Source organism: Sipha flava, unplaced genomic scaffold, assembly GCF_003268045.1.
Source record: "Sipha flava isolate LNK unplaced genomic scaffold, YSA_version1 132_pilon_pilon, whole genome shotgun sequence".
NCBI classification, from domain to species: Eukaryota; Metazoa; Arthropoda; class Insecta; order Hemiptera; family Aphididae; genus Sipha; species Sipha flava.
Window position 1 is genome coordinate 851,960 of NW_020271758.1, and position 17,100 is coordinate 869,059.

Genomic DNA, 17,100 nt, shown 5'->3' on the forward strand with positions numbered 1-17,100 from the left:
TTATATTTTTTCAGTTATTAATGTTCCATGATTTATGTACTTGAGTTTTCATGAATATATAATAATAAAATGAAAAAGTCAAATATGTAATAAATGATAACACAACAGAAGATTTCGGCGAACGTAAATTTGAAGCATTGAACTGTGTGGGGTGAGAACCTATGAAAAATTTGCGCAGTTCTAAAAACGGCCGAAACTTGTTCTAAAAACAAAACACAATGACTCGGTGTTTCGAATGTTGTTTCGCTGCAGGAGTAGTGCACCGGTAGGACGTACCGGTGATCCTTGAAACGCATTCGCGTACGCATATTTCACGGGGGAGGGGGAGATTTTAACATTTCGTAAGATCGAACCCACAAGTAGAGAATACGTTGTCCGCGTTTTGAGATCCCTATCGTAGCGTCGGAATTTCCGAATCGAAATCCTCGGCTCGTCGATGATTGATCTCGCGAACATATCAATAGGTGTTCGCCCGGTGCACAGCTGTCACCGGGTCTCGTCCGACCGCAAATTGCACGCGATGTGGGAATTGCGGTCTCGACGAATCCCAGTGCGGTCGCGGTCTCGCACCAGTTGTTTTTTACGCGTGCACGCAACGTGTCCGCTGTCATTCGTCCCTCGATCGGATGCTAATCGATTGCGTTGATCGCGTGTCCGTCCGAATGTGTCGCGCGGTCGGAGCGGTCGTTTCGCGGTGGCCACGTGTGCCGATACAACGCTAAAACCGCACCGGGTACTCCTCCGCACCGCGATTTCGATTTCTTGCGGGTCCGTCACCATTCACCGCTGCTCGCGACCTCCCGAAGCGGATCCGCCGAGTTGTTTTCTCGCCAACGCCTCGTCCGTCTCCACACATTTCGGGGTCGCATAATTCATACGGATTTATTTCAGTTCGCAAACCAGTAACGATAAAATCGATCCCCATTGGATTCTCGGTGGACAACTGAAATATTCGGAGAGGCCGATGGACAACCTCACACTGATTTATAGTTGTTGCGACATTGGTGATTTTTCATTTTAGGATTGCAAAAGCGCCGAACAGAAAACTGCGAGGCAACGGTTCCGGTGAGTACACTGTAAGTTCGCGCGACGTGAGCCGTTCGACGCCCGCGATGGGTGGATCCGCCGAAGAGCTCCAAGTATAATAGTTCAACACTCCCGACGGTAAACATACGGTATAACGTCCACACATCAGACGTGAATCCCCGTCATGTGCTCGGTCGTTGGTTTCGCGGCAGGAGATTCCTTCGATATGAAACCAAGGACGGGCGAGGAGAGGCAGCAGGGCGACAGGTTGGCTCCGGCAAAGGCGTGTGTAAGAACGACAGCGTACACAGTACGTACCAACATTTGCATGGTGAGAACATTTTAATTGAACGGCACGAGTTTAAATAATTATATTTTTTATTTTTTGTCGCAATATCAGAATTTTTGGTTTTTTTTTTTTTTTATTGAAGGCGGCCATTTAATTTGATCATCGTGTTTCATCGGAACACTTTGATAACATTAAAAGTCCAAACCGAGAACCAACCGGTCCGAAGGAAATCGAGGTGCGTACTTTCTAGCGTGTTCCGAGGAACAACTCGAGCGGAGAACGGGTCCCGGAGGTTCATCATCGTTTCGTCTGCGCGCGTACCGTCGACGAACTTTTTGTCAGAACGTTTCGCGAGGTGCGATAAACGTGCGCTCGTCGAAAAACGGTTTCAATCGTGGCGTATAACCCGTTCAGGAGTGAAACGTTCTGATGAGCCGCCGCGTGACACCGTTTTTTTTGTGCGCGGTGCAGATGATTTGTCGCGTTGTTATCCGATCCCATAGGCGTCCCCAGAAATTTTTTAAGGGAGAGGGGCAAAATTAATTTAAAAAAAATTTAAGATTATTTTATACCTCATTTTATTTACACATTATTCTCTTTCCTCGAACATGAGATATACTATATGATAAAATAATCCAATTATTATAAAAGATAGTTTTGTTCTATATGTAATATATATATATATATGTTATATTAATGTGATCTATGTTTGCCACTTGGCGCGTTACAGATAATGCTTTGGAAAAAAAATTTAAAATTCTAAGGGAGGGAAAGTGCTCCGTCTTTTTCACCACCCCCGGGGACGCTCATGTTCGGCCCTTCGCGCGCGCACATTGAATCGGATTCCGTTCGAAACGTCTACGATCTGGACACGTTATGGGCGAATGGGAGAATTCACACAGTTTTTCCGTGGTTAATGTGCTGTACGAAGTGCGACATCGTTATTAATACCACGGACACGCAGTATTGTACCGCGTTAATTTGATTTGTCGACAAAATGTTTACTAAACAAACACATATTGGTTGTGCTGGTGCTGTTCCGTCGTTGTTTACTATTGCCATGATATAGCGGGGACGGATATGGGGATGGTTACTATAATGTTTGTTCTTGTACCTTTAAAATCGATAGCCAGTTGAAAAACTACGGGGTTGGAGTTACGAGGGAATTGCGATACGATGGATCCGGTACAATGTGACCGCGAGTTCCAGCACAGGTACTATGTTACGTCCAGTGTCCGGTGTGGTCCCCTCGAACATTTTTTTTTTTAAATACTTCACGAGACAATAGAATTTTAAATGTTTAGCACTTAATGCCTATTCTACTGTTCGAATACACCAAACATGATTTACTTCGGAGTATACGATAGTTGTCGATGGACTGCAAAACGCATGACATACGTTTAAATACAAATCACGTTTACTTTTGGTAGTTGCCAAATGGTAAAATGCTATTGATTAAGACAGGGTAAGAGAAGATGTGGAAAAAGTGAGACCAGGAGAAGACTGAAAAATAATATCATTAGCTAAGGAAAGCTGGAGGCAATTAAGTTGGACGATAAAGTCTTGAAGGCCGAATATCACCAAGAAGAAGAAATGCTATTGATTATTACACTTTACAACACTACACATTTCAAATTACAAAATATATTCCTCTTTTTTTTTTTTTTTTTTTTGTGTCAACTGTCTATATGTAAGTTGCTACGATTTCACAGTGAATATTCAAACTGTTAAACAATAAGTTCTGATAAACCTTATATATTAATTTGATAGCAGCTCAACGTTTTAAATTCAAAATTAAATAAGACGTGTATCCAATGATTATTGCATTAAATTTCCACAAATCCAGACCATAAATATACTTATTTTGTACTTCGCACCAAGTTCTAAATAACGATTTAAATAAAACTGATTAAAATAATTAATTAAAGTGTTTTATCAAATATAACGCAAGTCATGCGTTATACGAATCTATCAGTGCGAGCAAAAAGAATTAAGTTTGACATTTACCTCCGGGATGTGCCACATTTTTTTATATCTCTGTTACACAGCGAGTACGATTGTTCATATCCTTCAACGTGTTGCGCCAACAGTTTCGGAAATAGAATATGTTTTTCATACCTTAAAACAAAACGGTGTCTACATTAATTATAAGTTGTAAACATATTACACTGGTTATAAATTACTACAATATAGCGGTTAATAATTAACAATTATATTGCAGTATATTTATAACCAAAAATACACAACAATTATTGTTGTGTATATTTCAAATAAAACGGAATGCACGATCAAGAAACAGCATTCAGGTCGTATAGAACAATAAAGCAACAATAATGTAATGAACATTTCCGATGAATGATTGTAACGTCACGTGTTTGTGTAAAATATTGGCGTTTGGTAAATACTAATAAAATATTGATAGTTGAATAAATTATGGTTCAGGATGACTAAACAGGCATGTGTAAAATGCTCGCAGTAGATTAACTCAATCAATTTCAGATGATTGGATTTTTATTGGATCCAAATAAACACAATTTAATAGGTGCCGTATTAAGCCAAGCTATAGGGAATTTGTCCACACTAAAAAAAGTTTAAATTGGTTTTGATCGTTATTCGCCTCCACATTACACGACTATCTAGCATCTTGTCCATAAACGCTAAAATAAATAAAAAGTTACGCTTCAAGTTAATGTTTAATGTTCAAACAAGTGTGTTGTGAAACTTAACAAATTCGTGTATTACATTTTAACATTTAAAATGGTACGTTGTACCTAGCTTTACATTTATGTATTAAATATCAAATTTGTATTTATATTCGATATTAAGTAATACTAAGTAGTAATAATTTATAAGTACGATGAGTTATTTGTTTATTAATGCATTCGGACCTAAGACCTTTTACATATAATCGTATGTAATTATTGAATATGGTGATTAAAAGAATAACAAAAATTAATCACATTGTTATACGTATAAAAACAGGCAAAGATTTACAAAAAAATTAATATAAAAGAAAAATAATAAATATAATGACATAATAAACATTTTTAGAAAAAAAGGAAGAATAGTTAAAGAAAAAACTAAAAATATTGGAATTATCTATAAACATTGAAAAAAAGATTAGCAAGGCTATCGGTTATCAAACTATGCTCAACGGAGCCCTAGGGTTCCATAGCTTTGTGAGCACATCTGAATTAATTAAATTCCAATAATATTATATTATATAGTTAATGAAGAAAAACATTGCGCAACTAACCGGTGCATTATTATTGATAGCAGCTATTTTTATGATAACATTCATCTAATAAGTAATAGTTCTAATCGCCTGCGATTTATTTACATGTTACTAGTTAAGTTTCCTGAAGTGTCTTCAGCCATCTAAATTTTAATTTCCATACTTTCTTGAGTATATTAATGAGAACATTATACTTTCCTAATTTATGATTTGTTTAACTATGCAAAGGAGCTTATTTTTATTTTATTATATTGTTATCTTTAAATAATATATTTATATTATATGAATTCAGTCATTTTAATTTTAATTTCCACACTTTCATTAGCATAGTATTTAAAAATGTATATTTACTTAATGGCTAATTATTATGATTTTATATTTTATACTGATAAGTTATTTGTTTAACTACGCAAAGGAGCTCATTTTTATTTTTTATTAAATTAGATTTATTTAATTACATTATGTTTATTATCTATTATACATATATATATATTTATTTTATTTATTCTTTGTATATAAATATAATTCAATATTGTCTTCCAATATTGAATTGTAATTTTCATCTTTCTTTAAAAACATTTTCAGATACTGGTATAATATTGTGTGTTTCACAATATTCACAATAAATTTTATAAATATATGCTTAACTTTTTTACTCACTAGGTATCGATGTATTTTTTTGATGAGAAATTTCTGAAATAATGTGATAGCTGATGAGTAATGGGACTACTGGCAACTTTTACCACTTAAATCAATATTTATAAATTATAATAACTATAAACTAATATGGTGTTAATTGTTAATTTATATAAATTAGTTTTTATTTATATTTAGCGCAATTAAAAATACAAAAAGTATTCCATAAAAAATAATACATAAAGCATTATATTTTTACTGAAATGAAACATAATTTTTATTTTTCACTCAAATTATATATTTCATAAAATTTTATAACCCTAGAAATAGGTATAAAGGCTTCGTGGACAAAAAAGTTCGAGAACCACTGTATTAAACATTTCATTTGTATTAGAAATGATATAGAATAAATCGTTATTTCTTGTATTGGAATTTTGTTTGTTTGTAGTTATAATTGTAATTTATAGTTCATCAATATTTAAAATATGTAAAATACTGTTAAATAATGAAATAAATTACGACAAACAGCATTCAATGAATGTTGCCAATTATTATGTCTATAGTTGATTTGCATTTAAAGTGCATTAATTATTTTGATTAACTTTAGATTTAATTGCTTTGTTGTATAGATAGTTATCCATTTTAATGTTTTCTAGATAACACGTTATATACATGATTATAGTCTGAAAATTAAAAAAAAAAAGTCAAACAGAATGTTTAAAATATACGAAAAACGAAAATGTTTTTTGTTCTTTGAACTTGCATATACATCAAATGCACGTTATTTCATGTAATTAATCAAATAATTAATTTTCTACGAAAAAGTTGGATTCATTTGAACGAAATATACGAGAGAACTTTTATTATTTTATCGAAACAACTTTATTCGTTTACTACCCGAGTGCATAGATAAACCTACGAATGTAACCTTAAATTAAAGCTCACATGTATCTAGCACTTTTTTTTTCTCCAAAAATCTTTTATAGTAAGCTGTGAAAAATATCAATTCTTGTTCTCATATCGCGTTGCATTTGTTGTGTAATATATCATAATATTCTGATACCTATCCATTTATCCGTGATTAAAACATCAAATAACAATGTAAGTCCTCATTTGCTCCCTTATAATACTTTTGTAAAATATTTATTACAAGCCCCTAATGGTTCATCTCACTGTAAGACAATTCTATTCTCATAAAAAGGAAAATGCTCCACTGGGACAAGTCGCTGATTAACTGTTCGGTGTCGTCAACAGGGATAGTTGTGTTATTCATAAATTTATAAGTGATTATTTTTGCGTTCTACTCAAAACAATCTTGAGCCAAGTCCATTTCACCGTAGTGTTTATGACATCCTTTAATTTAAGTGCACTTGTTAGTTTTGAAACAAAATCATAGCAGTTGCACGTTAAATAATCTCGAATTTCATATTTAAGTTATAATCAAAATACAATTAATGAGAATAACAATAACGTTAATGTATTTTAGAAAATAATTATGACTCAGAAATACAAAAATAAAAAAAAAACCTTTTTACTATTTTTAAAGTCGAAATATATTTTATATGATATTTTAGATGTCGAGAATCTGAATAAAGGCTATCGGACCATTAGTTGCCGAATCACAAAATTGATATTCAGCATATAGTGTCGTACATTTCACATATTAAGAGTGTTTGTCGTGTTCGTAAAACCTTATTATCATAACGACCTAGATGTTTTTCGAAAAATAACAAAAAGATAATAAAATATTAAATCTACTGCGAGATTCTCCGACAAGTTATACAACCGATTTTCTTCGTCCGTTGCTATGGCAGAAATGCCAACCGTTATAATATCCAAATCAAAATATTAGATAAATCATCGTCGCGGAATATTAGATTTTCATCGTACGAGGTACGGTTTTTATATTTTTTATATTTCGATCATTGGTTTTTGTATAACACATCACTTTAAAATCTGCGTGGTCGCAAGATCCAGCAGTCCAATGTCTCGTGGCGACATAGCTACGGGAACGGAAAAAGAAAATTAGCAGCAGAAGCAAACAACGGAATTGCAATAGAGCGGCTTGTATAAATAAATGAGAAAAAAAAAAAATAAAAACAAAATGAAAAGGTGGACGAGTAGCAAAATAATGGCTTATCTCAGTAATTGGTTGTGTTGTTGTCGAATTAGGCCGCAGGGTCGTAATGTGACGGTGTAGCACAAAGCACGGCGGCGACGGGGGAGATGGAGCGACACCGGAGGGAGTGCGCGGATAAGTTCTTCGCGAACGAAAGTTCATAAGCATCGGGGGCGGCGAAGGAGATTACGGTCCGTATATATGTATTTATAATCTCACGCAGGAAAACGAAGTAATTAGTTTTCTTCGGAGGTAATACCACGGGATCGTTGGAACGGCCGAGAGCGAACAACGGCTTCGTGTTATTATCGCGCGCGGCCAATCACGAGATTCGTCAACGGGCGATTGCTTCCAATCGGTGTCTACGAATGTTGAGGCCGGGGGCCGATCTCGGGCGTTTGTTAGACGAGGATCATCCGATTGAAGGGTAGTTTCGCCCACGGGATTCGAAACGCTCAGGACACACGGCGTTAATCAACTCTCGAACGGATGAACTTTGGTTAACGTCACCAGCACTTTTTTTTTATATATATTTTTTTTATTCTTGTTACGATTCCATCCGTTTTCGCGAATACTATTATTATTTTTATGTCGTTTAAGTCATGTGCGTTCCCCCCCCCCCTTTGTCAGCCGCACTGCGGACACGACTGCGTTGGCTTCACCGACGCTATGCTTTCGGATAATAACTCCGTTGAGAACTAGTCGTGGTCACCGATCAACCATATTATTATTATTATAATTCGTGCTCACGTCCGTCGGATCTTTTGAAAGATTTTTTGAAAACGGCTAACTGTTCACGAACACTAATCACGGGCGACGGTTAGTCTCTTTGTTTGCGGCATTGGAAGTAGGTTTTCACCGCGCCGGGAACCCACAGGAATCCGACCGCGACCTCCGAGGTCGGTAATTCGTGTTTGATCGCGTTTAATGGTTTTCGCTCGTCCGCGGCAAGGACGGAGGGCAGAAGTTTTCCTTGGTCGCAGGGACACCGGTGTATCATCGGCTGGAGGTCGTGGAGATGTTTTCGACGAGGCCAACGGAAATCAACAAGATCACACGTCACGCCTGACGGGATGAAACTTTCAAAAAAAAAAAAAACTCGTCCCGTACGAATATGTAAACGTTATAGATTCGAACCGGATCGAGAAAGTTTGATCTCGCGGTCGTCGCGCGATGCGTCATTTGATTTCACTAACCTGTAAACGTCGTCGTACGCGTTCCCGTACGTAAACACGCCGTGGAGGGACGAATGAGCGTGTACGTCGATGACCAGATCGAGTTCCATGTTCTGAAACAATACCAATAACCAAACGGTGTTACTGGTGTGCACGTGCGTTTTACGCGCCACTCGTCCGCGCAACGACCCACCTCGTTCTTCTCGATGTCCGTCAAGTGATTGCGAACGGCGTACAGTATCGGGTGCACCCACTGCGATATCTTGTGCCAAGCTCTGTTCAAGTCGATTCCCAACAGGTTGGTCCTGCAACAGCAGCGCTGTACGGTCATGCAAATATTTTTCAATCGTCGTGTCGGTTCCAAGACCTACGGCCACGACGCAACATGCTAACTAATCGTGCACAGTTGAGTCGTTGTTTTCACGAACTAAAATCTATCGCGACAACCGTAGTTGTTACAAGATCTGATGCTTCTAAAGAATATTCAAACAATAATTTCTACGTACTCTCGCTAAATCCTAACCAATATTTACGAAGCATATTTCGGAAAAACTATGCATTGTAATAGGTGTACATTCCTTTGGTTATTTTTCGGCCAATGAACATTCGTGTATATTAATACGTAGTATATCCTATAAGACGGTAAAACTGATGCGGTAGGGAAATGTTTTTAATATTTTTGTTTACGTTTGTTAAACGGGCACAACTAGTTTTAAAAATGTTCAGTTAAAATCTGGAACTCGTTTGCGTACAAATTATTACGAAAAAATACTCTTTAATACAATTATATGCTACATATTTAAACGTAGTTACATGTTGTTACATACCTACACACCTACACACATTCAAACTATGAAATTGACGATAACAAAGAATTTACGGTTAAAATCAAACATTATATCGTATTATAACGTATTATAATCGTTCTACTTTGATAAACTTTATCAATATTTACTACCCATCTATAATACTATCGTAATAAAATCGCAACGTTATTTTTCAACTTTGGTTTCGCCAATTCTTTCATATAGAAATATGGTTTATGAAATAACAAATATATATTGTATGCGTCTCGGTAAAATGTGTGCTTCTATTTACAACTTTAAATTTTCAAAGTATAGAAAATTAAATGTGGGAAATTTTTATTTCGGTGTAAGTATCAATATAAACTGTAAATCAATGGCTTCATTAAATATTCCGTGTAAAATTAATTATAAAAACGAACATAATCGCAATGAATATTCTCATAACGAAACACATAAAGATTTAATCCGAAGTTTTGTTAAAATATAGGCCACTGAAGAAATGCGTACACAATCAAGTAAAATTATAGATAATAATTATTAAAATTAGGATATAATATAAACATGGTGACATTCATTTGTTATGAAATTCAATCTATGCAACGAGAAAAAAACATAACCCGAAACTTCCAAATACTGTAAACGAGGCTGTTTTTTACAGCTGAATGAGTTTTAAGTAAAATTCAAACATGAACAGTATATGTATTTCAGTGACGATAATAGTGTAGTATTGTTTACATGCTCAGAATAAGTGCTTTATGTGACTCTTAACAAGTATTTGGGGATGGAACATTTTCTTACTGTCCAAAATTATATACTCAGCTGCATACCATTCATATTTATCAAAATTAGTTTTACGTCCTAGTAGTATTTTGTTTTTTAGAAGATAAATAAATATACGTTGACATACACAACTTTGGGACTCACATTCTTAATCAGCAACTTATTATTAAAGAATTTCATGTTGATTTTGAAAAAGTAGCACATAACTCATTTTCACAGTGTAAAATTGTGTGTAGTACATTTTATTTAGTCCAATCTTGGTTTTGCCTAATACAAAGTAGTAGTAAATTATTACGGGAGTATAAAAATAATAATTCGAAGGTACGTAAATGGCTTAAATTTTTTTTTTTGGTTTTCCGTATTTACCACCAGATGAAACAGAAATAACATTATAAAATTTAATAGCTATTGCTTCAACTGATGGATTACACTTTTTTGATTAAATTTTCGCATCATATATATTACCTAATTAAAACTTTAATTCATCCCTGTGGACAGTAAAATCTGATGATTAACCAAAAACAACAAACGCAGCTGAAGCTTTCCATATGCATTTTAATAATCAATTCTACAACTCTCATCCACATGTGTACCATGTTATTTTAAACATTCAATTAGAAACTGAACTTAAATTCAATTCAATAAAAATGAATGTTAATAACTATCATCGGAAAAAAATGTTACAAACAATTGAGTATATGAAAAATGTGTGGACCAAGTTTACAGATAATGAAATTGACAAATTTAATTACTTAGAACAAATGTGTGACCGCTTTCAAGGTAAGCAATTGTAGTAACATAAAATAAGTATAAAAAAATGACAAAATCAAATGACCGCTTTCTTCTTTTTTACCGTAATTGGTTTTAAATATTTTTAACACATAGTATACCAAAAACATAATTTTAACCTCACCAGTGAAGTTCAAATATTCACCGACAGTTCTAAGTCTGAATAAGTGAGAAGGGAAATTTGTACGCAAACGAGTGATAGCTTCAGCAATAATTGTGCACAAACGAGTTGTAGTTTTAGTAAATATCCGGAAACCATGTGCGTTCACGCTAAACAATCTTTGCATATTAAACAATTAGGATATCAATATAATGAATATACAAACGTTATGAGCTGTCCGATTAATATAATAAGCATTTTAGAGTTTTTGAAAATCTAACACTAAACTATCCAATTTAATGTAACTGAACAACACAAAATATAGAATTGTTACTGAACTGCGAACACTTACCTTGAATTTCCTAAAGTGACTCCGTCGGGGTTCATCATAGGTATTAATTGGAATACAACTTTTTTTCGAAGACGTACTACGGCCGGATGATTGCTTATCAAAAATTCGATGATTCCTGCCGACAAGCGTTTAGTTAGATTACATTTCTTACTTAAAATAATTGCTCTGTACACACCTTGGCAGACATAAGAGCTCGGTGTCTCAGATCCGTGTACTCTGCCCAGTATCACGACGACATGCACTTTTTCGGTTGGTTTCATGTTTTTCGGATTAGTAATCGTGACCAAGTCCAATCGTTTGTTTTGCTTGAAATGCATAAGAAAACCATACTTATTCGGCTTTGGTAAAACGAATAGTTTAAGATTGAATTATTAGAGTAGAAAAGTGTTTATTGGCGTAGAAAAAAAAAGTGTGAAACCCAAAACGTCTAAGGTGCAGCAAACTTTTACGGGTGAATGGCATTCATACATTTAACATCACAGTTCCTAATGATGATTTGATGATTCATCGAAGTATAGACATTCAAAACGGCTATAGTTTCAAATTATTACCAATTCATTTTGATTGAACTTGTACTCGGTACGACACAAAACTCACACTTAGAAGTCATTCAGATCCTGCGATTATAAGGTCACGAGAATATACTCGAGATATATGACTACTTCGGAAAACTCTTTCATATAAAGCCCCCCCCCCCCCATACACCGACGTATAATACACGACGACAAAACTATACGATATACTGAATGCCGATACATCATGTACAGCATAAATTAGGATTTATATTTAATTACGAGAGCTTGACGTTTTATGTTTTCAGTGACACCGAATAGACTATTAAATTCGTTTTCGTTCAAGTTAACAATTAGGGATTAGTTATTTTCTATAAATGACAATCTATTTCCAGATTGTCTTATAATCCTATAATAATCGTATTTATTTAGCACATTGAACTATTTATATGTACAATGAATTATTTGTTATTCATGTAACATGGTTTTCCGCGACGTGTTTCAATGGAAACGAAAATTGTCCACACCACTGGATTCGATGCGAAAATATCATTAGACTAACTGACGTGTAAAACCGTTTTGAAACAACAGAGATGCTCGCACAAATAATTCTAATATAACATTACATAAATTCCCATTCGGCGATAGAAAAAACACAGTTTATCGAATTACTTTTGCGAAATGCTATACCGTACGTTGTCGGACGATTGTGCGCTGGTCTTATGTTTATAAATATTTTACAACTACAATTTTTTCACCGAAACACGTGATGTAACAGAGATCGTAGATGCAATAAATATTTGTCACTGTTTTGAAATAACCGTGCGTTTCAGACCCGTGGCAGTTCCAAACCAATAAAACGAGAGGCCTGGGAGGGAGAGATTTAAATAATTTTAAATATATTTAAAACCATAGCTGATAGATCTAATGTGCCTAAAAAGACCTGAATTCGAATTGCCTTTTTTTTAAGCACGCCGGAATCTTCCTTCCTCCAAGAACCCCTGTCTTTTTCGCAACTCACCGGACCGCAGAACAATTATTAACATTACCACCACGATGGTATGACGATAATATGATGGCCACATCGAGTACACCTTTAGAGACATTGTAATACTATTGTCCGAAAAATTATTGTTCAGTTTCTGTACAAGCGTGCGCAACTAATGTGATACAAAATGCATTCGTAGCGAATTACAATCGACTGTCCCAGCAGTTCGCGTTTGAAATAAGGCAGCTTCTTTTTCTCAATCAGCGACAGATAATTCTGAAACCGGGTGTACGAATACGGATACGAGTACGAGAATTGATAGCTATCGTCATCCTTGTCGAACGAGAACAGTATGCTCAAGACATATTTGTTGTCGTGGTACACCGATCGATGGTAGTGTACTCTGTAAATTGGTATGCGATACCTGTAATAAAAAAAAAAAAAAAATCCAGCCATTCAGATGGTTCGTCCATCACTGCGATAACGTTATTGTTGTGTTATTTGCATTATAAATATATATGCAAATATCTTCTTATTGTTTTCAATAAGTTCAACGCTACATTCACTTAATCTGCTTTGTGTGCTAAGAATTGGGAAAATTAATCTAAAGAAATTAATATCAATTCATGTAAACTTCCCATCAAGTAACAATTAATTCTCAATATTAACTCCATGACAAAATCGAATTTATTAAGGTACATCGGAGTAATTATTTATAAAATACTTACATAAAAATATCATATTGAAAAAAAGGAAACAACGTAACTCACGAAATTACCATCCGAACCCAATTTTAAAATAACATTTTTCTTCCTTTATTAAAATATAAAAATGTGTAATCTGTAACGTAATATGTATAATCGGCAAAATTTGCTATTGTTATTTAATAACATCTTTAAAATATTTACATCACGCGAATAATATTAGGAACGGGGCTGTCTAGTGGCGTAACCTTCAAAAACTACTTAATTTTATAAACAAAATAATATTATATAATTCCGTTATAGCGTCTGAGTGATTATATAGGATAAAAATTTGGGGTCAAGCCAAGCCGTCCGAAATTCGTCCACTGGAAGTCTTTCAGGAAATACGTTTACGACTAATTACCGGATACCCATGATATGTTTCGAACTTGAATCTACGTAAATACCTATAAAGGTGAACATGATCTCTTCACTCTCAATCCTATACCTTTAGTATTACAAAATAATCCACGATAAACTGAAAAAAAAAACCACATCTTCTTGTCACAAAATGAAATCTGTTTCGAAGGTTGAAAGAAAGATTGTCCAAGAGGAATCTTAACACAAAAAACTAAAAATAAAATAAGTAATGATTATTAATAAACAAATTGTATTTATCATGCTTTTCGTGTAATTTTATTGTATTATTTATTTGTGGGTACAGCGAGGGATTTCACAGAGAAAAGTTAGTGTAAACATGCTGTTAGCGTAAAAGACGAGGACTGAAAGGAACGGAAAAGTTTAAGTGTTCTGGATACGTTGCTATACAGATGAGTGCAATGCATTTATTAAGCGGTGAATGTAACGTATACGCACGTGTACACGCCTTTTAACCAATTTAAAATAAGTTACTGAATGCCATACGAAGGATCCAGGTGAATCCGGTGAATCGGAGACACGGTCTGAGGGTTTGATTTCTATTTTTCTGTTTTAAATCTTAATCAAATAAAATGTTTAAAATAAAAACAACTGTAACGTAAATTTTAATCAACGTTGTTCCTATATCGGGTGCAGAACCCACGGTTTGGTCGATTAGATTTTAATACAAGTATCTATGTTGTAGAAATCGATTTTCATAACTCTTTGCGTCTTGTAATTTATTTTACAGACTAACATTTATGGTTTTAAGCGAAATTAATGATTCGTGTACATCTTATTGACTAACGAACGAATTTTGAGAAAACAGAACTTTTCGAAGTTTATAATGGTTTAGGTTTTATTGTGTTACAAAAAAATAAAATTAGCTAAAACCGTTTTCTTATCAAAGTATCAAATAAAAGAGCAGAAAAAAACGTGTACTACTTAACCTTTACGATTAAGATACTTAATTAACATATATTATTAATAGAAAAAATATTTAATACACGTTAAATGAGTGTAAATGAGTGTGACACGATACGTCAACTTGTGTACCATGTTTTCTATGCCGTTCGAACTCTGAGTTTTAATCAGGTCATCGACAAAGTGTATACAATTTCAACAATATCTGAACCGAATGTTAGTCAACACTCATACAGCTATTTTGGGGGAGGGGGTGAGATGGAGTTTAATGGTTTATAATATTTTATACCATTCGAGTAATACGGCCTAAGAAAATTTAGTACCGAAATATTGCGTCCTACGTGTCATAATGGCTTAGAAGTCCGGTATTGTGTTAAACTTTAATATCTAGGCTCAACTATAGGTAATCTCAATCAATACTAATAGTATAAACGCTTAAATAATGTCAACCAGCATGTGGTCCCTGTAGGTGTATTGTGTATTATACGTTTTGACTGCAACCGAATTATTCAAGGCCTGCAAAATCCGTATGGCATGCGGGTACGACACGGTTCTTAATTTTTTCGAACATGGAGATACACGATTAATATTTGGCATGCGGTTTTTAATTGTTTTAGTTGAAAATTTACGATGATATATATATATGTGTGTGTGTGTGTGTGTGTGTGTGTGTATGTGTTATTATAAGACAAAGCTGACTACATCTCATTTTTTTCGGTATCGATAAAATATGAGCACTTTAACGATTAAATATCTAGTTTCACGTTTACGCCTATACTGTTTATAGAAAGAAAAAGAAATGTGCTCTGAAAAAAATAACGAGGATAACATTATAAGATCCGATGTAATCTCGAACAATTTTTTTTCTAACGTGAAATTCGATTCACTTCACGGGTTTTCTATGGCACGTCAATACACGTAATCTCGAATAAGAAGAAGGGGGACGATGACTTTCCACCCTTCAGACATTTTCAGGCTGAGCAAAGTACCGTCTAACCTTTTCTGTTGGAAGCTCGATTTGAAATTTATATTTGGTTTTAAATATACGCTATTTTTACCGTGTAAACATTTTTATACTGCAGAACTGAGAGAAATAAATGAATTATTTTTTCTGCTGATCAGTCATCGTTATAAACGGTTGATTTGTTCTTCGATCATGGTGTTAGTTACGTATGATACTATCTTTATATAGATGCTGAGGTACTGTCTAACAATTGAGACCGATAATTTTGTTTTCTAAATGATTAAAAGATCAATTTTTGAAATTTAATTACAAGTTAAAACTATTGAAAGAGACCGTTTGAATCGCTGCCTAACGGCTATATTGAATATGTTGCACAAAGATAACTAGATATAGATAAAAAATATTTGTATAAATTTATCTAGATAATGATAAAAGATAAAACACTTTTTATCTGAATAAAAAAAAGGTAAAAACTTTTTATTTTATTAATTAATTTACACTTTTTTTTATAAATGTATACTTAAAAAATTAATTAAATTAATATTAACTTAACTTTGATGTAATAGGTATCTCTAATAAAAATAATGAATAAAAAATATTTATATTTTGTACATTTATGTATGGGGAATAAGTAATAAATAATAAGTACTTAGTTAAAAAAAAAAAATACATTCTCTGTAGGTATATTAAAATTTTAAAAAACAATTAATTAAAATACTTATTATGGTGTAATATTTATGATTAAAATATTAATATTAAAAGATAATTCAACTATTATCTATAATATTTGATTCTCTTTTTTAGGAATCGAATATTGTAAGAGTCACTAGAAAGTATAAATTTAATAGTTTTTATCAAATATGTAAACGATTCTTAATGATAATAATTAATGGCGCAATTTAAATAATGCAACTAAACCATATATTGCAGTAACACAACTTTTAAAATAATAGTAATTAATTATAAAGTTAATAAATAAATAAAGTTTTTATTAATTTTAAATTTTTATTAGTTTTTAACTTTCAAGTTCAATTTATCGAATTTTTTGATTAAATATACTCGTATTCTTTTATCTAGATGAATTACGTTAGACAACTCAAGAATTCATCTAAGATATTCATCAGATAACTAATTTTGTTTATTATTTAGATAAGATAAAAAATAATTAATTATTCACCTAGATAATTTATTTAGATAATTTATCTAGATAACGATCAACACTGCATATCGTTGACCAATATAAATGATTGAGTTTTTCCATGTCCTATTAATATTCTAAATGGACGGTTGTACATGTGCACGGGT

General features: G+C 33.5%; 1 protein-coding gene across 3 annotated transcripts in view; it reads right to left on the reverse strand.

Moving 5' to 3' along the window:
• Positions 1-17,100, reverse strand: part of LOC112679213 (cytosolic carboxypeptidase 6) — a 61,254-nt gene that overhangs the window by 31,270 nt on the left and 12,884 nt on the right. For all 3 annotated transcript variants that reach the window (XM_025548927.1, XM_025548925.1, XM_025548926.1), the window contains exons 5-10: positions 13,015-13,231; positions 11,483-11,612; positions 11,308-11,422; positions 8,674-8,785; positions 8,502-8,593; positions 3,323-3,433 (exon numbers count right to left, since the gene is read on the reverse strand). In XM_025548927.1, coding sequence (XP_025404712.1) covers positions 3,323-3,433; positions 8,502-8,593; positions 8,674-8,785; positions 11,308-11,422; positions 11,483-11,612; positions 13,015-13,231 — 777 coding nt within the window. The remainder of the gene's footprint in view (positions 1-3,322; positions 3,434-8,501; positions 8,594-8,673; positions 8,786-11,307; positions 11,423-11,482; positions 11,613-13,014; positions 13,232-17,100) is intronic.